This window comes from Nothoprocta perdicaria, unplaced genomic scaffold, assembly GCF_003342845.1.
Source record: "Nothoprocta perdicaria isolate Ctin4 unplaced genomic scaffold, notPer1 scaffold_280, whole genome shotgun sequence".
Lineage (NCBI taxonomy): Eukaryota > Metazoa > Chordata > Aves > Tinamiformes > Tinamidae > Nothoprocta > Nothoprocta perdicaria.
The window spans coordinates 406,735-429,639 of NW_020455511.1; the positions used below are offsets into that span (position 1 = coordinate 406,735).

A 22,905-nucleotide genomic window follows, 5' to 3' on the forward strand; every position below is an offset into this window, starting at 1 on the left:
GGGACCTGATCAGCGTGTATAAATACCTCAAGGGAGGCAGTGAGGAGGAGGGGGGCGGCCTCTTTTCAGTGGTGGGCAGGGATAGGACTAGAGGAAATGGCTTCAAACTGAAGCATCGGAAGTTCCACAGGAACTTAAGGAAGCATTTCTTCACTGTGAGGGTGACAAAGCACTGGAACAGGCTGCCCAGAGAGGTTGTGGAGTCTCCTTCTTTGGAGATCTTTAAAACCCGCTTGGACACAGCCCTGTGCCACGTGCTCTGGGTGACCCTGCGTGAGCAGGGGGGTTGGACTCGATGAGCTCTAGGAGTCCCTTCCAACCTTCGGCATTCTATGATTCTATGATTCTATGATTCTATGAAATATTGCAGACTTTCTTGGAGCAGCTGTTGCTGAATATTATCCTAGGGAAAACTTCTGCTGTGATTTGATAAGGTTTGCTTTCTAAAAACACAATATTTTAAAAAGTTGTTCTAACACCTTTTTACAGGTGCTGTTGTACTCGAAATTTCCTGTTTTTCTGAAGCTGAAAGAATATATATGCTAGTTAAAGATACAACTGTCAATGACAAGCCTCTGACCGGTGTGGTGATTCCTGAAGTTATGGTAAGAGATGAGGTTGAATTTATAACTTTTGCAGGAAAAAAAAAAAAAAAGGAAAGGAAAGGGGGAAAAAATGGACTTTTCCTGATGGAAATGCATAACGATACAGGATATTCAAGGAAGCTATACAGTGGGTTTCTGTAAACAGTGTAGTGGCAAAATACTGAGAGCATTTACTTCCTGTGTCTGATACACTTCTGTGGCTTAGAAGCCATTTGTCCTATTACTCTTGATTAAGAAGAAGTGTGAAACTAACTATAAAACTATAAAGGTGAGAAAACATAGCATGTTTGTTGATCCCCTTAAACGGGAAATCCCACACATCTGCCGAAGAGTGGCCTTTGCCAAATTTAGAGTAATATAGTGCGTGTATATATATAAAATATTAGCAATAATATATGTAGTAGCACTAATAAAAAATTAATCTTTAAAGCAAATGCTTAGAGGCAAGAAGTTTTGTAAGAGAGACGAGCTCATTTGGTTGCTGCTGCACATAAGGTTCCTGGCTTTTATTCATCAGAAGAGTGTGAAGATGGGGCTGCTTTTGCATGGTTATTTAGGGTGGGATAAGGGTGTCTTTTTCCTGATTTAAGATATTAGTTGGAAACTCCATAGCCTGCTACGGTGGGATTTCAAGTGTATAAGAGGACAGGGTCTGTACTGATGGACATGCATTTTGTTTCTCCTCCAATATTTGCTGTTTTTATTTGGCCATCTCACTGAAAAGAAACAAGATTTAATGAAATATTTCATGTTCATTGTTCAAATGGCCTTAGCCCACGCCGTTGCTCATGACAGCCTCTTTGCAAAAGCCAACTTTGCTTGGAGCGCAGGAATTCCTGCAGTTCCTGGGGAAAACTTGGCATGCACCGGGATGCACTGCAGATGCCTGGCTGGCACAGGACTCCCTGTGCTGCCCTGTTACAGGATGGGATTACACTCAGCAGAAGAGGCATGCGCTGGAAGGACAAGTTTCTTGCATGGGCCTGAAACCCCTTTCTGCAAACCCTGTGAATGGAGCAACGTGCAGTGGCTGCTGCAGCGCATGAATCCCGCGCCCTCCCTTACCTGCCTGTGAGAAATAGGCAAAAAACACCCTTCCTGATCATCAGCCAGCGCTGATGCAGACCCCCTTGTGAGCACTGGAGTGTCTCGGAACTTAGCGGGTCCCAAAAACCAGTGCAAGACCCTAGAGGTCTCGGTGAACTTCTTTTAGTCCTTGTTTTTAAACACAGTTCTTTAAAAATTGTCCCTAACAGCAAGTAAACCAAAACATCTGCCCGGTATGTCGCTGTTAAGTGTCCTCAACCAGTGTTTTTACACTCAGATTTCTTGAAGAAGAGGAGGTAATTGCATGCTCTTGTCTTTGTCGTGATAAGGTATTTGACTAAAGTTTTGGCCTGGATGCTTTCCTGTCCTTGTTTACTTTGAGCTGCAGAGATAGCTTCGGTTTTGCCCCTTTTTCTCTCCCTTTCCCCTCCCATTTCATTGCACTTTTTTTAAACCCCGGAAGCTTTCCAAGTGGAAACAAGACTGAGGCTTCATCCAGCTTATCTTGTTAAGAAAGGTGAAATGGTTGAAGGCAGCAATGAAAGGAAAGTGACCTTGTGAGGACTTAGCACAGAGCAGAAGTAGTCAGAATTCCAATTGTATTTTTTATTAATGTCTGTGAAGGCTAGAGGGGGAAAAAATCCGTCTTTCAAGCTGGAATGTGTGGCTCCTGGACATGTTGACATTATAATTCAAGAACCCCTCCTTTTAGGCAACAGTAGCGTGCATTGTTTTGCTCAGACTTCCTTTTGCTGGTTGCAAATATCCATTTTGTTTACTTAGCAGAAATAAGTGTATTCCCTCCCCCAGCATTTTTTTTAATGTTGGGCGCAATCTGAATAATTGCTTCCCCTTTTTCAGTGAAGTCTGAGTATGGAGGTGAGGGATTTCTTGACCTAGAAGCCAGATTCACTGGTTAAAAGAGCATTTCTTGGACTCTAAACTTAAGCTCTATTTGCAACCTGTTTGCTAGTGGTGAGAAAGGGACAACAGGGCTGTGGGGCTCTCTGTCTGTCAGCCAAAATAGTCCTCGTCTAATGTTTTTGGGTAGAAAACGTGCATTTTGCAGTTGATTGTCTCTAGTGGAATCTAAAGATTCCACTACATCACAGCTAGTCTACACATCACAGCTGATTAAAGGAGGTATTTGGCAGGTAGGCAGTGACACAGAGGGGAGAATCTTTTATGTACCTGCTGCTGTCTTGACATATGTAACAGAATCTCACTTGGTAAGCATTATTGGGACATTTTGGGCAGGTATCTGATATCGAGATGACAACACCTATTCTTCATTTTTAAGCATCCAAACCAGCATACATGGTCTCTTCCATGTTTGCAAGATGTTGCTGCTGCTTCTCCAAATAATTCTTGTCTAAATGACTTATATTTAGCACTGTTGTTCTTTTCCCTGGATTCAACCCATCAGCTACGTGACAAATTACTGTTCCCTGAATGCTGTCCAATAAGTAAAAGCAAATTGGCCTTAACTTAGGAACTGTGGCAAACAATTCAGTTTTGAAATATACTTGTTGAAGTGCCCAATAAACTTATTTAACTTGCACTTACCCAAGAGCCATATGAAAGTCGTAAGCGCTGTCTCAGAAGGAATGAAAAGTGTCTCAGGGTATTTTAAAAACATTTCTTGGGTGCTCCTCCTCGTAATTAAAAGTTCTGATCTCTGCTTAGGCTACAGACACTATTTGTACTGTATGGTACACTGATAATCTGAGAAAATTACTTTGTGTACACTTATTTAAATACATAATTTTAAAAGAAGCTTTCGGTCTTTGTGGGAGGAGGTGTGTCAGTGTCTGCCCTAAACTGCCTGAAAATTTTGAATTTTTTTGTCCTATAAATGTTTGGTGATCGTGTTAGAAAACATGCAGAAGAAATGCTTCAGCTGGTTTTTGGAAGGTGTCCCGTTTTAGCAAGAAAATTATTTGGAGGAATGTGATTCTGAAAGTCATTTTGTCCCTCAAGCTGTACATTTCTATGTCCTATTTGCTGACAGTTTAGCAAGGCCTGGTTATAATGCATTTGTTTTTAACATTATGACAAACTCTTTAGTTAGAGTAGGCAAAGGATACCTGAGTTTCCCAAAACACAAGATCCACTGCTTGTCTGTCCATTATCTGAACTTGAATCTTTTATTTGTTGAATTTGAATTTTTTCTTCCTTTTTTTTTTTTTTTTCAATGAACTCTCTATGAGGTGCTTTGAAATGTAGCAATAATTTTCCTGCAGTGGCTGTTTTTTTTTGGCTAATCTTTTTTCTTTTTTTGTCCTCGCAGGCTTCCAAGATACCACAGAACTGCTGCCCACTTCTTGTATTTGTGAATCCAAAAAGTGGGGGTCTGAAAGGTCGGGATCTGCTCTACAGTTTTAGAAAGCTGCTAAATCCCCATCAGATCTTTGAACTTACTAACGGCGGCCCACTGCCTGGGTAGGTTGTGGTATTTTCTTTATTATTGCTACTATTTTGTTAGCTGTTTTGGAAGGATCAGATTTACTGGATATGAAGATCTAAACTGCATCTGTTCACTGGATAAGCCCATATAAATAAATAACTTTTCCTCTATACCTGAAGACCAGAGTGGTGGGTCACCCCTTCCCACTGATCTGACTCTGAAAACAAATGAAAACTTCACAATTCTCTACTGAAAAGGGAACAGAGCAGTTTCTGATATGTGAGCTCATATCAAGGCTAAAATAGTCCAATCCTGGGAAAGTCATACAAATTTTATTATAATACATAACTAATAACTATTTTCAGTGAAAAGATTTTATGGTGAACCAGGATTGGAAAGAAAAATGTCATATTGCCTCACAATGGTGCTTATTTTTATTCTGATGTTTCATAGAAACCAGCAGGAAGTTACAATAAAATTTTCTATCTGGACTCCTGGAGCTTGTCCAGAGCAGCAGATTTAACAGGGGCTGCGCGATCCCAGCTGCAGCATTTCTAAATATAAGCAGCAGAACTTGATGTGCTCGTGGGGAGGCAGTGGTAAATTACTTGATTTAAGCAGTGCAGTTTTGTTACCAGCTCCATAGAGCAGAATGGTGGTCGTGGTTTACTGAAAGCACAGTGGGATTTCGGTGCTGTTTTAACAGCAGTAAGTGTTGTTAAACCCACAGATTTCTTTTCTTTTTTTCCCCTTGAGTAGCTTTATGGCAAAACGCTTTCACTTGTTTACTGCTCCCTGTGAAATATAAGTTCCTTGGCAGTATGGCTTCATAAGTAGGGATGAAAAGTCAGGAAGTGTGAGAGCAAAGGATAAAATGGCACTATAATCTGTATTACAAGTGCTATCAAAACACAGTGCTTGTACTGCAGAAAGCATTAATTCAGAAAAATCCCCAAAATTTAGAGATTTACAGATTTTCAGATTAAAATGGTGAATAATCAAATCTCTGTTTTTAGTGAAAAAGAAATTCATCAACTCCATTAACCTCATTATTGCCAGCTATGAAAAGCCGTAGGGCATTGTGTTTTTCACTGTTTTTAAGCCCATAAAAAGAAGCTTATATATATCTGCTGGCTTTCTTAAATTTGCTCTTGAAACTAAGGATGGAGGGAGAAGCCAGTGATCACTTAGGAGTGTTTAGTTTCCAGCAGCCTGTTGGAAGTCTGTGTCTCTCCCATGCCCCTGCCTGCCCCCTCACCTCCCATCCGCTCCGTTTATCCATGTCCTGCAGGTTTCTCACGGTCTGCTCTGTTCCTACGTGTTCCACAGGTTCCACACGTTCTCCAGGGTGCCCTCCTTCCGAGTGCTGGTGTGCGGCGGGGACGGCACCGTCGGCTGGGTCCTCGGCGCCCTCGAGGAGATCCGGCACAAGCTGGTGTGCTCGGAGCCCTCCGTTGCCATCCTGCCCTTGGGAACGGGTGAGCAGAAGGCGTTTGGGAAGGCTCTTCCTTTCTCTTCTCATCTCGCTTTGCTCTTGTGGCCCTGACCTCCATTCATCTTCTCAACACACTTGCAATCACCATTAATTTAGTGGCAAATATGTTACTTGGAGGGCTAAGTATCTTCTTAGTGCATGTGAATTAGGATAATAGTTCAGTATCAAACTCGTGATGATGGAAACTAACAACTTAGTTATGTCCTGATGCCTTTTCCATAAGGACTGCTGAAAAAAAAAATGGTATCATAACCATTAAATCAAAATAATGAACTCAGCAACTTGAATTGAGGCTGGCAGAGGACAGAACAAAGACTCAACTTTCCACATAGCTCAGGGTTGTGTTTAGATTTGGTTTTGCCTGTCAAGTTGTCATTTGAGTTCAGCGGGTCCTGATTAATGGGAGGTCATTGTCAGCCTGTCACGGGCTGAAAGGTGCTTCAGATTCCTATTTTCTAGTGAAATGGTATAAAGACCCCTTCTCTCTCTTACCTACCCCAGATAGTATCCATCACACAAAGTGTACCCCGTTCTCAGTGTGAAGTTTCTTAATTTTGACACTTTGGAAATCGCTTCATTTTGTGGCATTTTGTGACACTTGCATCCTCTGTCCCAGAAGATGGTCTCTCCCCTTGTGCTGGGGTAGGAAGGGACTGTTTGGTTCTTTATTGATAATTTTCACTAAACAGAGTCGTTTTGTGGGACTCTTCACTCAGGTAACGACCTGGGGAGGGTGCTGCGCTGGGGAGCTGGCTACAGCGGCGAGGACCCCTTCTCTGTTCTCATCTCCGTGGACGAGGCCGACGACGTGCTCATGGATCGCTGGACTATCCTCTTGGATGCCGAAGAGCCTTCCGAAGGAGCGGAGAACGGCCTGGCCGAGCCCGAGCCCCCCAAGGTGACAGTGTGGGCACCTTTTCCTCCCAAGGAACCCTTGTGCTGCCCAAAGGATTTAGCACAGTTGGGTCTCTGTTGCTCACATATTTTCATGTGTGGCCCTTAGTAAGGAATTGTTTAGCAAACATGGCAAATGTCTGAATCATTAGCCTGGCACGTGGAAGGGTGGTTAAAAGGCATCAAATAGGTGAAGCTGAGGTCTGTGCTTAAATTATTTGCTCCTCAAGATTAGGGGAAGGAGCCGATGATGTCACAGTGAATCCATGGTTAGTGCCAAATGTAATGGTGGCATTAATGTTCAAGATGTTGTGTGTTTGTTGCATGGGATCACTTTGAAAAGTTGGATTTGTTTTATTTCTGCGTTTACGGGACTCACTTAGGTTTCTAGCAGATACTAATTGAATTTAATTTAGGCACTCCTGATAGTTACTACTTACATGATAACTACTCAATAATTGCCCATACTTACATAACTTACTCGATAATTGCGCATAAAATTTCACTTTTAGTACTGCACCTCTGGAATTTATTCTCTTAAGCCTGTTCAAGTGCAGATAGTTTGGAAGAATCATTTCCAAAGCATATTTCAGTTGAAAACTTACGGAAACTTGGTTTGAACAGTAAGCCTTGAGGAAATTATAAGGAAGGATTTCTGTTTGCTCGTTTGTTTTATTAGATTGTACAAATGAACAATTACTGTGGCCTTGGCATTGATGCAGAGTTGAGCTTGGACTTTCATCATGCTAGAGAAGAAGAACCTGGGAAATTTAATAGCAGGTAATCCTGGGGAGGAAGGGAAGCAGGGGGTGGGTATGCAAAAATATTTCTGTATTGTGGTATTTCATAATTGCTGATTTAAACCATGACTGGTAATCTCAAAGTGATACGAATAATACTACCTGAGGCAAGCCTAGCACAGTGAGAATGAAACTATCTATTAATTCTTACATATGGAATTTATGTGGGGTTTGTTTTCCCAAATGAGAAAGCCAAAGCAGTGTGTGGAAGAATTGTTGTTATTATTCAGGATACTGGCTTGCCAATATTTTTGATATCAGTATCAGTGAAATTTCAGGATAATGAAAATACCCATTTTTCAAAGAGATGAATAAAAGCATAAATAAAAGCATAAATAAAATTAGTACATGGATGTCACTGGAATACAGATCTGCTAGATGTCTCCAGCACTTTCCTACTTGGTGCTGGTATTCAGGTGGAGAAGAAATTTAGTGTGGGGGTTACAATCAGCTCTTTGGACAGAGATTTTTCTTTAGGTTACTATATTGCAAATAATTAGTCCTATGCAATAACAGTTTTAAACAGTACAGAATTAGAGGTATGCATTGCAATATGCTTTGTTATATGCTTCCAATACAGACAGGACCAAAAGATGTTATTGTGCCAAGGTACATTTTTCTGTTTTGAATGTATAAAATACCACTGAAAAAAAACAGGTTATAGACAGGAAGAATGGCACTGTATATATCTCCAAGAGATATTATCTGCTACTGCATGAAGAAACAAGCTTCAGAACCAGAAAGGCCCTCGCACAGTCCAATGACTGCAGGCACAGTCCTGAATTTCATGAATTTTATGAAAGTCTCCCAGGTTTACAGCCTCGTCTTGTAGGAGGTGAATGATCAACGTCAAATGCAATCAGTCTTGGCTGCCTGTGGCAAAAAATTGCAGTTTTTCAGCAGAGACGTTTACTTTTGAGGAAATTTTACATTCAGGCAACACTTTTAAGAACTTTTCCATGATGAAATTTTGCACTGCTCTAATCAGCGATATGGTTTGTCAATGGTATAAATAAATGGTGTAAGTAGTGGCAGTTTGCAATTTATACTTTGTTTCTGGAATAAAGTAGAATTCACTGAGTTTTCTAATTGAGAAGTTATGCCAGACATGCAGTATTGTCCCATTGCTATAAATGATGCTGTGCTATCCTTTCAGTAACAATATGCTGATCTGCCCCTAGGTTTCACAACAAGGGTGTTTATGTGAAGGTCGGGCTGCAGAAGATAAGTCATACCAGAAATCTTCACAAAGACATAAAGCTTCAGGTGGACCAGCACGAGGTGGAGTTGCCAAGTATAGAAGGACTCATTTTTATTAATATCCCCAGGTAAAGAGGAGAGGAGGGATGCTGTCTTGGTCCTACATAGATATGGAGGGATCCTACGTATCTCTATATATGAGTAGAAATACTACTTGATATTTGACCGTCACCCTTCTTGCTAAATGGCCATGAAGAAACATGACTGTTGTTGTATTTTTCATTGCTGCCCCTTCCACAACTAGCTCTGAAGCTGTGCCTAGAAAAGCCAAAACTCTGAAAGGTTTGGACATCATTGATGGAGCCACCTGATTGTGCCAGCGCAGCCCCCTGTGCATGCACATATACATGCACATATATATATATAGATATACATGCACATGAGAATCGTGGAGGAAGAAGATCATGATTAGCATTGAGCAATCAATGAGCTCAAAAAACAAAGTGATTTGAGGAAGCAAGGTTGATAAATCATAGCCAGCAATTTCTAGGAGCACTTGTGAGGCTAAAAGTGCACAAAAAGCTGCTAAACTATTAGTTTTGCATGGTGCAGAAATAAAATAAATCATACTTTACTTTTAGTTATTTTCCTTTAACTTTCTTTCAGTAGTTTCTATGAATATTGTCAAGGTCAGTAAAATCTGTATTTTTTAATCCTTTGAAGGTAAGGAAAGCTCTGTAGCATGTATTTCCCAGTAAACTAAAGCTCTTTGGAGTTTCATCTTTCATGTAGAAGTGGCTTCACTGCTCCTTTCCCTCCTGAAATACTGGAAGCCCTCCCCGTTTTTGTAGGTTTCCCCCTTTTTCAGTGAAAGCCATCCGGTCACAGCTGGGGGTCCAAAGCAGGGCAAAGCCATTGGAACCCCAGAAGGGGCTCTGGCACTGGGAGCTCCATGGATGCTCACCCAGTGTTTTCCATTCGGGAGCTCCGCGGATGCTCACCCGGTGTTTTCCGTCCGGGAACTCCGCATTGCTCACCTGGTGTTTTCCCCGTGCAGCTGGGGCTCCGGAGCCGATCTCTGGGGTTCGGAGAGCGACAACCGCTTTGAGAAGCCGCGGATCGACGACGGGCTGCTTGAGGTGGTCGGAGTCACCGGCGTTGTTCACATGGTGAGTGGTGCCCCAGGGAGTGTGGGAAACTCCTGTGCCACACCTGGGAGCAGAGGGAATCTGCGTGAGGATGTAGAAACCACTGCAAGTGTGAAGAACTATGATTTTTCTCAAAAAGAGAGATGTTAGTTACAGAAAGCAGTGAAAAGTTAAGGCTGGAGTAAATGCAATGCATTTGCTTATATCTTCTCTAATAAGGAGGATTTACAAAAAACAATAGTAATCAAATAGTCATAAGCAATAAAAGGAGGATTAGAACTTTATTTCTTTTGTATTTTCTTAGCCCTTTAAATATGTTGATGTATTTTTCCAGGATTATATGAGAGATGCTTTACTCTGTGTCTGTGTAGCTGTTAGTTATGTAACATGATGATAGCACTTAGTGTCTTTATCAAACGTGAATAAAATGGTTAAGTTGTGGGTGGGGACTATAAAACTAGCTTATTTCAAATGCATTAGTTTTATCATGGTGTCAAAGGTTTTATAACCTTTATCATGGTGTCAAAACCAGCTACAGGATGTAAAACATGGTTTTGTTTTAATCTTATGAGAACACCCACCCATCATTTAAGGGTTTTTGTAAATATAGTCCTATCTCCTCACAGTCAGACTGCCGTTTGTGGGCAGAGAGGCTCCTTTAAGACAAGTAGCTTTAATTCTTCCATATCTTATCCATGTGTTAAAATGGCCTGCTAGTATCAGTGCTGCCCTTTGGATTCTTTTTGTTTGTTTGTGTTTTTTGTATTTCTGTCACTATTTTAAGAAACCTTCTGAAAAAGTGGTCAGGTAGCTAGGGACTAAACATCCATACAACCACCAGAAATGGAAAGGTGGGTACCTAAGATTGTGCAGCTCAACCCTTTGGTGTCTGCCAGCTTCACAGCTTGGTACTTTATTTCTTTTAAGGAGTACAAATACAAAACATTCCATTAGAATTTTGCTAGAGTTTGCTAGAGATTCTTAGATCCACTGTGCAAGAATACAGATGTTAACAAACCTGAACTCTGGCTTTGTGATCTTGTGTTAAGGTTTTTACCTGCACATTCGGTGCCTCTACGTATTCCCCAAGAGGATTTATAGCAGGAAAATTACCCTTGCCTCACGTTTCACAGGTAACACTGAGCCACTAGCTGTAGGTGAATATGGAGGTGAATACAGCAGAATTCTCCCTCCATGTTCATATGCTAAAGTGCTTCTAGATTCTCAAGTTTTGCATAGACCAAAGTCCGTGTCAATAGTTAAGTAGTTTGAAAAACGTGTTTGCTGCTTTATGGAGAGAAGAGACTGAAAATGAAGATTTTGTGGGTAAAGCTCCTTTACCACCTTGAACGTACAGATGACAGCCCTGTGTAAGTCCTTTGCCTTGGACAGTGTTCTGGGGGTATATATGGGTATATCTTCATGCAGGCACTTAAGAGGATTAATGTTGTGTCAGTGTGTTTATGCCCTCCAGATTTTGCTTAAACAGTTCCCTCAGTTGAAACTTGAAATTTCTGCTGACGATGTGATTTTATCAACTCCCTCTACCAGCTCCAGTGCAGCTAAAGGTTTGCTTGATTATCTTAAGTTTTGGCGTGGTTGACGTGTTGGCTTCGACTTCCTGACAGGGCCAGGTCCAAGGAGGTCTCCGATCAGGAATCCGCATAGCCCAGGGCTCGTACTTCCGTGTAACACTCCTAAAGCCAATTCCAGTTCAAGTTGATGGAGAGCCCTGGATCCAGGCCCCAGGCCAGATCATTATTTCTGCTGCAGGACCAAAGGTACTGGCTGTAGCTCTGTCTCAGCGGTTGGGTTTGGTTTTCCGTGGATATCAGCATGGTTTTTCTTTTCCCTCTCCTTGTTGTGTTTGGATGACGGACCTTACCGAAGCTGGTCAGTAGAGGGGGATAACAACTGTGGATAACACACAGCAGCCTCTACAGAAACTGGTTCCAGGGCTCTCTCTGCTGGCTGCTTAGGAAAACAGCCTGAGCTTCACCCAAACGGGCTGATGCTCTGTCCTCTGTGCAGACGTCCAAGCAGTGTTGCTTGCACTAAAGCAGGTTGGAGTCGTGAGGCACAGAACTCCTGCTGACAGTACTGGGGAAAGGAGAGTCTGTGCCTGCCAAAATGGACACGATGAACAGCAGGGCTCTGAGAGAAAGAGACTTCAGAGTGAATAATGCTCCATTCTCCCTTTGCAAATCAAGGTGCTTTGGTTAGCTATGCATTAAAATTGTTTCTCTGCTGCAGGAGCTACATTTTACCCATTCACTAGTTGCCTTGGATCTCATTGTAGGTGACCTTAGCTGCTTTGGTCCTTGCTCACTTTCTTCAAAATTTGCCTGTTTTAGGTCCATATGCTGAAGAAATCCAAGCAGAAGCAGAAGAAAACTGGAAGCCTGAAGGAGATGAGAACAGATGTCGGCATGTCCGTCACTGAAGGAGGACGCTAATGGGAGATCCGTGGTCAGCAAACTACTGTAGATACCACAATAGTTCAGTGAAACGGAATGCAGACAACGGGGCTTCGGAGAAGGGTTGCTCATGAGCGTGCCTTTCATCACGTAATATCGTACTGGGTTCTGCTTGGTTATTCAAAGATAGTGCCTCATTGCTGCAAATACTTGTTAAGTACCACATGTTATCTGAAGTGTTTACTTTGGGTTGCTTTTCTCCAAACCATTCCCCAGTTTTTAGTTTATGGAAACTGAGGCCAAACATGGATTCCGAGATGTTGAGGTTTCTACATCTGTTTTTACAGAAACTCATCCTCTCTGGCCTGTTTTTTTTTTTTTTTTCCTCAAGAAAACCATTCCATAGGAATAGCATTCCATAAATGAAAATCTGTTCCTTTAAATTAATGTCTATGGTAACTTCCAAATGAAAAAAAAAGGCAGAGATGGACTGCTGAGTCGTCCTTGCATGACTCCAAATAACACAGCTGGAGCAGTGCTACCACAGAAGAGAAGAACATAAAACATAGGAGAAATGATTTCTATAAAAGGAGCCCCGTGCACTAGGGAGGGAGAATGTGCTGGACCAGTTGAGTCAAAATATTTAGGAGAGTTTGGTTTTAACAGTATTTGGACAAAATGAATGAAGGAAAAACAGCAAACAGCTTTTAAAACCAGTTACCAGCTACTGCTTAGCTTCTCCCACATGAAGTCAAATCCTGTTTTCAAAAGCATTTGAATTTCAGTGGTTGCCATGCTAAAGTAAAAAGGAACAAGAATTCCCTTAGGCAGTATTACATGATACTGATTATTTTCTGTCATTGAGAAGTTACCTTTGACATCAGACTTCTCTCCTTGTGTTTGTGTTATTTCACATTTACTCAGCTGTCACATGTCGGACTCTTATTTTAGAGCAACCTTCAAAGATTAAACGAACCATCATTAAATAGGATAAAAGAAGTACCTTTTAGTGTTTACTAAAGCCAATTAGGGCAGTGGCAGGTTAAAGCTGAGCTGAAATAGGGTGCTGCAGGCTTCAGATGACTGGGAATGTGGCAGTTTCTTTGAAAACTCACCCACCTGATGACCCTTTGTGGGTCCCTCGCAGCCGCTCTCCTTGCCAGCAGTTGCAGGGATGGGTGTTTGGTGGCTCCCATGGACATCTGCTCTTCAGAGGTTGTCCCTCTTCCAGCTCCTGTGGGATCAGACTACCTCTCCGTGCTCGCCTGCCTGCTGAAGACACGGGGATGCAGTTTTCTTCACTTCGCAATGTTTTCTTCAGTCATGCAGAGATGGCACGAGCTGCCCACGTTTCTCCTTGCTGTCCAGTGGTTCTTGTTGTTAACAAGGCCTTCCTGTTCTAGTAGAGATGCATTTGGAGGATAATTCCTTTGTTTTCAGTGAAGCTTCCTGTTAATCATTTAAAATGGACCACAACTTATTGCACATGTTAACTAGACTGATGCTATGAAGGCGATTGTGTTGATGACACACAGCTAAAACACTCATCTCTTAGTTATTAAAAATTGGGGATTGTCTCCGCCTCAGAGCGTGGGCAGGAAGGGACCTGGAGCTCACCCGGTGTCCTGGTACTGGCATTGCCACTAGGAAGGGACAAGTGTTGTCTTTTGGGGTCTCTCCCCTCAGGATGAAGCTCACAACTTAGGAACTCTTAAATAGATTGCTGCTTATAGCCCGGAAAGCCAAAGAAACTGCTTGGCCAACCTGGAAGACCAGCGGCATGGTCTTCCATCCAACTGAAGACTCGGTGATGGGGAGGCAAGGCTGACTTTTGTTTACAGAAAACATCCATGAACTTCAAGTTTGTTGGCACTGACCATCCCCTACAGCCTTTCACTCACCGCCGTGTTTTGCTTGAACAAAGTGGAACTCTTGGGTTGGGGGACACTGAACTGTGGTACATCTTCCCACAGGGATCCCACATTCCTGGGATGTTGCCGAAGCCTGTTGTAGGGCAGCCCTGCTCCTCTTCCCTGGCGGAGGCATGAATGTGCAAAGAGGAGCCTAGCAAATGGAAGGGAAAAGTCCTTTTTTCTTTGCAGAAAGGAGCTCCAACATATTAACTGAGCAGACTGCTCAGCGGGGTTGGGCTTTATCTCGAGTAGAAGTCACTTGCCATATTGTGTCTGCCCTAGATGATTTTTGGCATGTTGTCAAAGCAAAACATGTTTCTGGGCAGCTGGGATAGGAAAGCTCCCCTGGAACCTTTTAACAGGAAAAAAAAAAAGGAAATCTCTGTTGAGTAGTGTTTAGATCTTCCAGTTTCAGGTACTGTAAAAGACCAGTATGCCTGTTCTAAGTAGCTTTTCATCATATTAGTTATCTTAGAGGCCTAAAATATTCTTCTGTAATAACATAGGACTTGAAGAGAGGTGTTGACTCCTTGTATTTGACAGGAAACGTCTTCAGTTTGCATTTGCACTGAACAATGTGAGAGTAGCGAAAAAGCCATGGAGAAGGCTCAGTTGTGGCAAAGCTGGGCGCTGAGCAGCACCAGGGATATGGGATCAGAGACCACAGGCCTGGATGGTGGGAATGTGGGTGCACGGCCACCCAGAGGGCACTTCTTGGCCGTCTCTCTGCGGCGCTGTTTTCTCACCCCGTTCGTGGACCGCAGCGGCACTTCACAGAGCCATGTGTTAGTGCTCAACCTTCCCTCGTGTCCTTGGAGGCTTTGCCAGCACAGGCTGGAGACGGGTCCTGGGTACACGGCGCATATCCCAGTGCCACTGACAGGAAAGGCTGTGATCAGCTCCTGATATCTGCTCTGGTGATTGAGTGCATCATTCCCGTCCTCTGGGACAGCCTAAATTCCAAATACCACCCCGGAGATACAGATGTTCCCCCCAACACAACCTGCAGCCTTTGTTCAGCCAGCTTGAACTGCTGGTGCTCTTGTTGCATTGGTTTTTAAATGAAAGTATATGGAGCTCTTTTGCCAAAAATACTCTTATTTATACATGTGTGCGTGTGTATACATATATATGTGTGTGTGCACGTCATCTCTAACTTCTCTTTTTTCGCTGTGCAGTGGCATTTGGGCAGCACGCCCCTCTGGGTCTCTGTGTCACTGCTTCCAGGTAGGATGCTGGCAGTTTGCTTTCTTGCTGGTACCATTCTCCTGTTCTCTGCTCCTTGCGTTTCCAGTGTCCTAATGCCAGTGCTTTCCAGCCTGCCGTGGTGGTGAGTCAAAGCACAACTCTTTCAAACGCAGTGTCTGCTTGAGGACGTGCCGAGCTCGCATTGCGCAATGGGGATTGAGCTCACATTGCTCTTTGGGGATTTAAATCAAATCTTTGTGTGTTTAAAGTAGCATTTAACCTAACGCTTTCAATTTAGAAGCAGCCGTAGCATAGTTTGTTGCAAGATGTAAATAGGGAACGAAACCTAAGTAAGCTGTTGTAGACAATTCCTCGCTAATCTTCACGGTGACCCTCTTCAGACTGTTGTACAGGTTGCACTTCTTTAAAGAGGAGGAAATGTGCTGGTTTGGAGTGTTAGCTCCTGGAAGCGATGAGCGTTTCTGCGTGCCTGTTCCAGCACAGGAATATACCGTGGCTAAAGCGAAGCCTCGTTTGGTTTGAGCAGGAGGCGGGAGGAACCGGCGCAAGGTGGGGTTGGTGATGGGCTGAAACACCCGTCCTGGGCTTAAAACACTCACTGATTTCAGTTCCACGTCATCCCTTCACCAGCTGGGCTTCACGCTGCAGCCTTGGCTCCGTTTGGGGCCACGTCGCCTGTTTTTGCACTTAGCAGCAAACGCAGGTTAGATACAGTTGGAGTGTGGCAGCATTGCAGTGTTTGTACCTGTGAAAATAAGGGGATTATTCACTCTACAGATTGAATATGCACTTTCAGGCTATGACTAAGAAAAAAAATTAAGTCTGTAGGTGGAAATCAACTGTTGGAGACTTCAGGAGTTGCACAGACTGCAGTGTCCCTTCATCCCTGTCTCTAATACTGTGTTCTCGTTGAAAGCCCTGCTTGGGAAGGAGAGAAGATGGTATCTTCCCCACACTGCAATATGTATTTATTTCTGACTGACTGAAAGTTCTTATATATTTTTAAAAGTTACAAATTGGCTGCTATGTGAGGAATTGGGGTTACTATACTGATTTTATACATAAAAGTAATGTTAAAGTTTATTTATGATGTTAACATCTACTGATTTCACACTTCATTTGTATGAGAGGTCCATCCCAAAAACATTCGTTTCTTTTGCTGTGTATTTTGGGGAGACTATGAGTGTAGCCATTGTATTCATGGAATGCAGCAAATGGAATGCAACCTACCAAAACAGTTAGACCAGCAGTTTCAGTGTTTACAGGACAGTGACTATTGATTGTAAACCCATACAGGTCAGCTGAAACAATGCGGTCTTTTGTGTTTCGGAGGCATTGCTTCTGCTTCCTGTGACGGTCAATGAAACTGTTGCCTTCTGGTTTAGACTCCTTCCTGTGCCCCTGTGGAGAAATGGAGGCGTTGTGACCCTTCTGCCCTGGACTTAATGGGATTTGTACTCATGCAAGTGTTGTGCTGAACGTGCTTTCCTAAAGATTGACTTTATTTTTTTGTGCAGATAATTTATGAGAACATTTTTTAAGCAGTTTGGTGTTGTTGAAGCCGGTTGGAAGTGCTGAGATAACTCTGTGTAGATATTAATTAAAGATGTATTCCAAAGCAGAGTATTCCATTTTAGCGGGGTGCTCTTGCTGGTGTAGCTGTTCCCGATGGCTCCCAGTGTAGCAGCCTTCTGACATGTGGGGGAAAAGCGGGATTTGGGAAAAGGCTTCATTTTGCCACCCACACCTTTGCTCCGGGGGTGAACCGGACTGAGCGGGTCATTCCCTGCGCTTGGCTCACAGCAATAGTCGTGGCACTGCAGCTTGCCCCTCGTGCCAGGAGCAACTCATTCTGGGGATAGTTCACACAGAAATGGTGCAGGGAAGTGGGTCCTGATTCACAGGCACAGAGAGAAGAGCACAGGTGCCTGTCGCTCGCCAGGCCCCGGTCCCTCCTGCCTGAGAACCACCCACGACGTGTTTACTCGCCTCAAACCGTGGCTTAACTCCTGCTTAAATAACTGTGTTCAGTGTCTTTCACCTCTTGTTATTTAAAGCAGCCAGCCTTGAGCATTGGTTCTCTAGATAATTGCTGCTTTAATTTAAGGATGTTCTTAAAGTGTCTTACTTGTGAATGTTCTAATAGGTTGGTAGTAAATCAGCTTGCCTAAAAAAGCAAAGCTAAGACAACCACCGAACAGTTTAGTTACTGACTAGTGCTTATTCTTTGTGCAGCTGCTTAATAATTCTCCCCCAAAAGCATATATAAGCATAGAAGTGGTTGGAAGCTATTTCCACATTGTGTGCCTCAAACTAATAATGTATCACACATTTAGTTGTGAACTGGTCCCAAAAACAGGGTTTTTATGGTGTAACTTGTTTCTCAACGTCTGCCTTGCAAATCACTATGCTCTGCTAACTCGTCTACCAATAACATGCCTAATGTACTAACTGGTTAAAAAAAAAAGTAATTTATAAAAGATGGACTTTTCTCTGATATTTAAGCATCTGTATGTCATCGGATTATGTTCTTAGAATAATTCTGTATATATTTTGCAATGTGTGTTTAATTTGACTGTACATTTTGCACTGATTTTAAATTCTGTATCCAGTTATAATTTGCAGTTACCAGAGATCTATAAGTAGAATTTATGTCTGTGGAAAACCAAAATACAGTATCTGTTCCACCCTGGATCTGTTCCACCCTGGTTGTGTTCCACCCTGGGGGGCTGAGGAGGAGGATGGCTGGGCAGGGAGGAAGGCCATGGTGCCATCACATAGTGATAGCAGGAGCTGCTGGACACACAGAGCAGGAGAGCAATGAGGTGCCTCCCCTGCCGACCTGCAAAGGGAGGACACAGAACAAGAGTTTCATTATGGCAGGAGCAGCCGGAACATCAATTCACAGCAGGAGGCTGGTGGCTCATTATCCCCTGCCCTCCTCTCACTCAAGATGTCACTGCACAGGGCAGCGTGGGCTCCGGGCATTAATTATGCTGGCATTAATTATCCGCTCTTCAAAGAAGTTTCACTAGGCTTTGTTAACAGTCCCACAATTAGGGAATCAGCAGGGAAAAAACACTATATAATATGTAGCCTTTGGTACCTGACCTTGGGTACATGCAGCTTCTCTTAATCAGGAGCAGAATAGTGTGGGACAGGGACGGACAAGGGCTGCGTGTGAAGAGGGTGGAGAGGCAAGAGCAGGGTGCGGAACCCCCCTGCTCTCCAGCTGCATCCCGAGGCTCTCCCGGGGCTCGGAAAGGGGTTGGGCGGATGGCAGGGATCCCTGCTGACTCCTCGCATGGCGGCTGCAGCAGTTTGGAGCACGTGAGTGTGACATGGGCGCCGAGGCACGAGTTATGCAGCCTTGGTCAAAGTGCAGCCTGCGTAGCGCCCGCCGGCTGCTCCGTGTCGTCACACTGCGCGCACGCCTCCAAAGAGCTGTCACAAAGAAGCCTGGCAGCGTCCCGCTCGGCAGAGCACATCCTCCTTGTGTCCTTATTGCCTTGGAGGCCCCAGCGCGGGCCTCCGGGTCGGAACTGCCACCACCACGCTCGCCTGCTGCTGCCTGGAGGAGCCCAGCACCTCCAGCCACGGCTTCCTCCTCTGCCAGCGGCTTCTCTGTGACCCACCGCCCTCAGGAACAGGGTATTTCTTAATGGAACAAGCCTGTATCTGCAGGACCACCTACCATTGTGGTCCATTCGGTTCCGAGTACCCAAAGACGCCAGCCCTCGCGCTCACCCCTCCACCTTGCCTTGTTTGCGCAGCCTTGGCTTCCCCCTAAGCAGATTTTCCACTGACTTCTCATGGGAGTAACACGGTGATCGCAGGGCAAAAGTGAAGCGTAGGGAGTGCTGTCCTGGCAGCTTGATGCTGGCACTGCCATGATCCAACCGGGATTCGCTGTAAGGAAGGATCAGGGTAACTGCACTTCACCTTGCCTGGTCAAGGCTTCTCCTTCACAGTGTGTTTTGCCAACACTCTAGATCAGCTGCGGGAAAAAAAAAAATGATGGAGCCAAAGTCAGCAATAACAGATGATAAAACACAAGAGCAATAGCAAAGCTTTGCAGTGCGGGAGGCTCAGGATGGACATCAGGGGAAAAAATCTTACCCAGGGAAGTGCAGCAGACCTGGGACTGGAGGGCGCCTGAATTTCCAACCCTCAGCTTTTTGTTTTTCTGTTTTAACATGAGGAAAAAAGAATTACTGTGGAGGATGGCTGAGTGGTAGAACAATTACCCACAGAGGTGGTGGTGCCTCCTTCCCTTGACATGCTCTGGAGGTGCTGCTCTGCAGCGTGCTCTAAGTGACCCGGTGCTTCTGCAGGGGTGCTGGGCAAAGCTCCTCTCCATGCTCCAACGTGTGGAGTGACTTTGTGGCTTGCAAGGCCCAGCTGAAAAAAAAAAAAAGCAAAGATCAGATAAATCTGTTAGATGAGAGACTTGGCACTAACTCTTAGCATGCTATGACAGAGTGGTAACATTTCAACCGTCCCAAATTTTTTCCATCCTGTCTGTTTTAATGGAGAAGAACAAATATTCTTGCTGAATCACTGGATAAACGATTAAAATTTAAGAAAAAGGAGCACTAACTGGGCTCCTAGGCTCTAAATACTACTCCATTTGCTTACAACATGTATACTGATATAAAATAATGAAATGAAATGAAATGCAATGCATTTCACATACGTGAGCTGTCCCTCTTCATGAGACCAGCACGGACACCGCTGCGAACTAGGTGCTCCATAAACCCAAATGCTCTTCTGCTAGGAAGCCGCCCATGCGGATGGCACCCCCGGGGCTCTCAGCTCTGAAGTGTCACAGTGCCACCAGCTGAAGAGCTGCCCTCCTCCCATCCCACTCAGGACACTGCTCTCCTCTTGCCATGAGCCACCCCCAGCTCCCAATCCCCAGCTGGGCAGCTTTGCACCTCTACATCATACTTGCATCATTATGTTCCAGCTTCCTTTTGATATAAATGAGCATAATGCAGGTTTTTTGGTGCTCTCTCAGTGTGTGTGAGTGGTATCATGAGCTCTGGCCACAAATCTCAAACTCTGTGTGTGTTAAAACTGCCCAGAGTGTCATTTAAATTAGCCTTGTAGAGGGGGCCGCTCTCCTTCTGCCAGTTCCAATATCTGCCAAGTGTCTGCCAAGTTTTATTAATGCTGGCATGAAAAGGAAGGAGCGTCGCTAAAGCAGCAGGGCACAGAAATGTGGTTCCTCATCCCGACTGCTGTCTGCGCTGACCAAAGCACCCTCTGTGTCCCGGGAAGGCCACGGGCATCCCCACAGCCCCCTCACTGCATTCGCTTTGGGGCTGGAGCCGGCTGCCCTCAGCTGCACGCTCTGCCAGCGTCCTCTAGTCCTATCCCTGCCCACCACTGAAAAGAGGCCGCCCCCCTCCTCCTCACTGCCTCCCTTGAGGTATTTATACACGCTGATCAGGTCCCTGCGCTGGACTCTCTCCAGCAGCTCCACATCCCTCTTGTCCTGGGGAGCCCAGAACTGGACGCAGTACTCCAGATGTGGCCTCACCAGGGCTGAGTAGAGGGGGATGATCACTTCCCTCGACCTGCTGGAGACGCTTTTCTTAATGCACCCCAGGATCCCGTTGGCCTCTTGGCCACCAGGGCACACTGCTGCCTCATGGTCAACTTGTCATCCACCATGACACCCAGGTCCCTCTCTGCGGGGCTGCTCTCCAGCAGGTCCACCCCTAATCTGTACTGGTGTCCAGGGTTATTCCTCCCCAAGGGCAGGACCCTGCACTTGCCCTTGTTGAACCTCATGAGGTTTCTCGCCGCCCAGTCCTCCAGTCTGTCCAGGTCCCTCTGGATGGCAGCACAGCCCTCAGGGCTATCAGCTACTCCACCCAGTTTGGTATCGTCGGCAAACTTGCTGAGGGAGCACTCCAGCCCTTCATCCAGGTCGTTAATGAATAAGTTGAACAGGACCGGACCGAGAACTGACCCCTGGGGGACACCACTAAGTACAGGCCTCCAGCTGGACTCCGCACCATTGACAACCACTCTCTGCACCCTGCCATCGAGCCAATTCCTAATCCACCTCCCCGTCCACTCATCTATCACACACCTTCGGAGCTTGCACAGGAGGATGCTGTGAGGGACAGTGTCAAAAGCCTTGCTCAAATCCAGATAGACCACATCTACCGCTCTGCCCTCATCTATCCAGCTAGATATTCCTTCGTAGAAGGTGATCAGGTTAGTCAAGCAGGATTTCCCCTTGGTGAATCCATGCTGGCTACTCCTGAGCACCTTCTTCTCCTCCATGTGTCTGGAGAGAGCAGCCAGGATGAGCTGCTCCATCACTTTYCCGGGGATGGAGGTGAGGCTCACCGGCCTGTAGTTACTCGGGTCCTCCTTCTTGCCTTTTTTGAAGACTGGAGTGATGTTGGCTWTCTTCCAGTCCTCCGGCACCTCCCCCGTTCTCCAGGACCTTCCAAAGATGATGGCGAGTGGCTCGGCTAGGACATCTGCCAGTTCCCACAACACTCTGGGGTGCATCCCATCAGGGCCCATGGATTTGTGGGTGTCGATGGTGATCCCATCCCCTCAGTGCTGCTCCCGCTCTCCCAGCCTCGGATGCACAACAGCTGCTCATGGTGCCAGTGCTGGCCAGCAGCACCAAAGGCTCTCGCCCTTTCCGTGCCCGCCCGTGAGTGCCACAACAAGAGGCTCCGCCGCAGGATTAGGCTGCCCCTCGCTCGGGACCGCAGCCTGAGCCCGGGATTAGCGACACAATCGTGGCCGGGGAGGCCACACAAAGAGAAGCGACGGGACAGCAGCAGCCACCTGAGCCGGGCGGATTAGGGCTGCACAGAGCAGAGCCGCGGGCCCTGCTGGCCCAGCACAACGGCCCAGGGCACCGTTGGCACCCGGCGCGCTCCAAGGCTCCAAATGCAGCTCCAGGGTGCCCGAGGCTGCTCTGGGGCTCCTAGTGCTGCTCCTGGGTGCCCGGGGCTGCTCCAGGCCCTCTGCACTTCCCATGGAGCAGGTCCAGGGACTGGCAGCCGCTCCTGCTGGACCTTATCAGCCTGGCTGCTTGCGCTGCCCTCTGGCCCTGGGTGAGGAGGAGCCTTTGGAAACCTTTGGAAAGCCTTTGGAAATGGCACCCTCCTTGTCCCGTGTGCACGCAGTGGTTTGACACACGTGTTAATGTGGCGAGGAACCTTGCAGGCTGTGAGTGCATGGCTGCCCTGCAGCCTCCTCACTCCCTGGCAGGCCTAGCCAAGCCGGGCCTTGCTAAGCAGCGCCCGCCATGGCCACAAGCAGCTTCCAGAACAGCCCTGCAGCTGCCCTGGCCTCCCCTCAGCCGCCCACCCAGTGACAGGGCTGGGGTTATTCCATGGCCTACATCCCGGCTCGCATTTCCTCAGGACGCTCTGGCGGCGCCGGGAACGGGCAGCGTGTGGGGATCCCGTCCCAGGCACACGCGCGTCGCACAGGCAGGAATGTGCCGTGGGGATAAGCGGGGGCTGCGTGTCCGTGAGGATCAGCGGGGATTAACGTAGAGGCTGCCCATGGCGCTTGAAGAGCCGCCCCGGCGCCACAGGAACCCGAGGTGCCTTCGCTCCGTCAGCTAAGCCTAACAACAGGCTGTGCCTTGCTACACCAGCAAGCAGTACAAAAAACAAGTGGCCGGGGGGTCTAAGGAGGATTTCCTTCATGGTGCCCATGGCAAAGCCTGCAGGTGGATCCCTGCAGGGCTGGTTTCCTCAGGCTGAGGCTGGAAAAAACTGA

At 45.9% G+C, this 22,905-nt stretch overlaps 1 protein-coding gene across 1 annotated transcript in view; it reads left to right on the top strand.

The window, feature by feature from the left end:
• The window catches only part of DGKQ (diacylglycerol kinase theta), a gene marked incomplete at its 5' end in the record, with an annotated part of 73,445 nt that extends 55,679 nt beyond the window's left edge, over positions 1 to 17,766 (top strand). Inside the window, 9 exons of the mRNA XM_026041275.1 lie at positions 490 to 605; positions 3,943 to 4,094; positions 5,389 to 5,537; positions 6,271 to 6,452; positions 7,128 to 7,228; positions 8,430 to 8,576; positions 9,506 to 9,617; positions 11,225 to 11,377; positions 11,951 to 17,766. Of these exons, the coding sequence (XP_025897060.1) occupies positions 490 to 605; positions 3,943 to 4,094; positions 5,389 to 5,537; positions 6,271 to 6,452; positions 7,128 to 7,228; positions 8,430 to 8,576; positions 9,506 to 9,617; positions 11,225 to 11,377; positions 11,951 to 12,052 (1,214 nt within the window). The remainder of the gene's footprint in view (positions 1 to 489; positions 606 to 3,942; positions 4,095 to 5,388; positions 5,538 to 6,270; positions 6,453 to 7,127; positions 7,229 to 8,429; positions 8,577 to 9,505; positions 9,618 to 11,224; positions 11,378 to 11,950) is intronic.
• Positions 17,767 to 22,905: the final 5,139 nt, after the last annotated feature.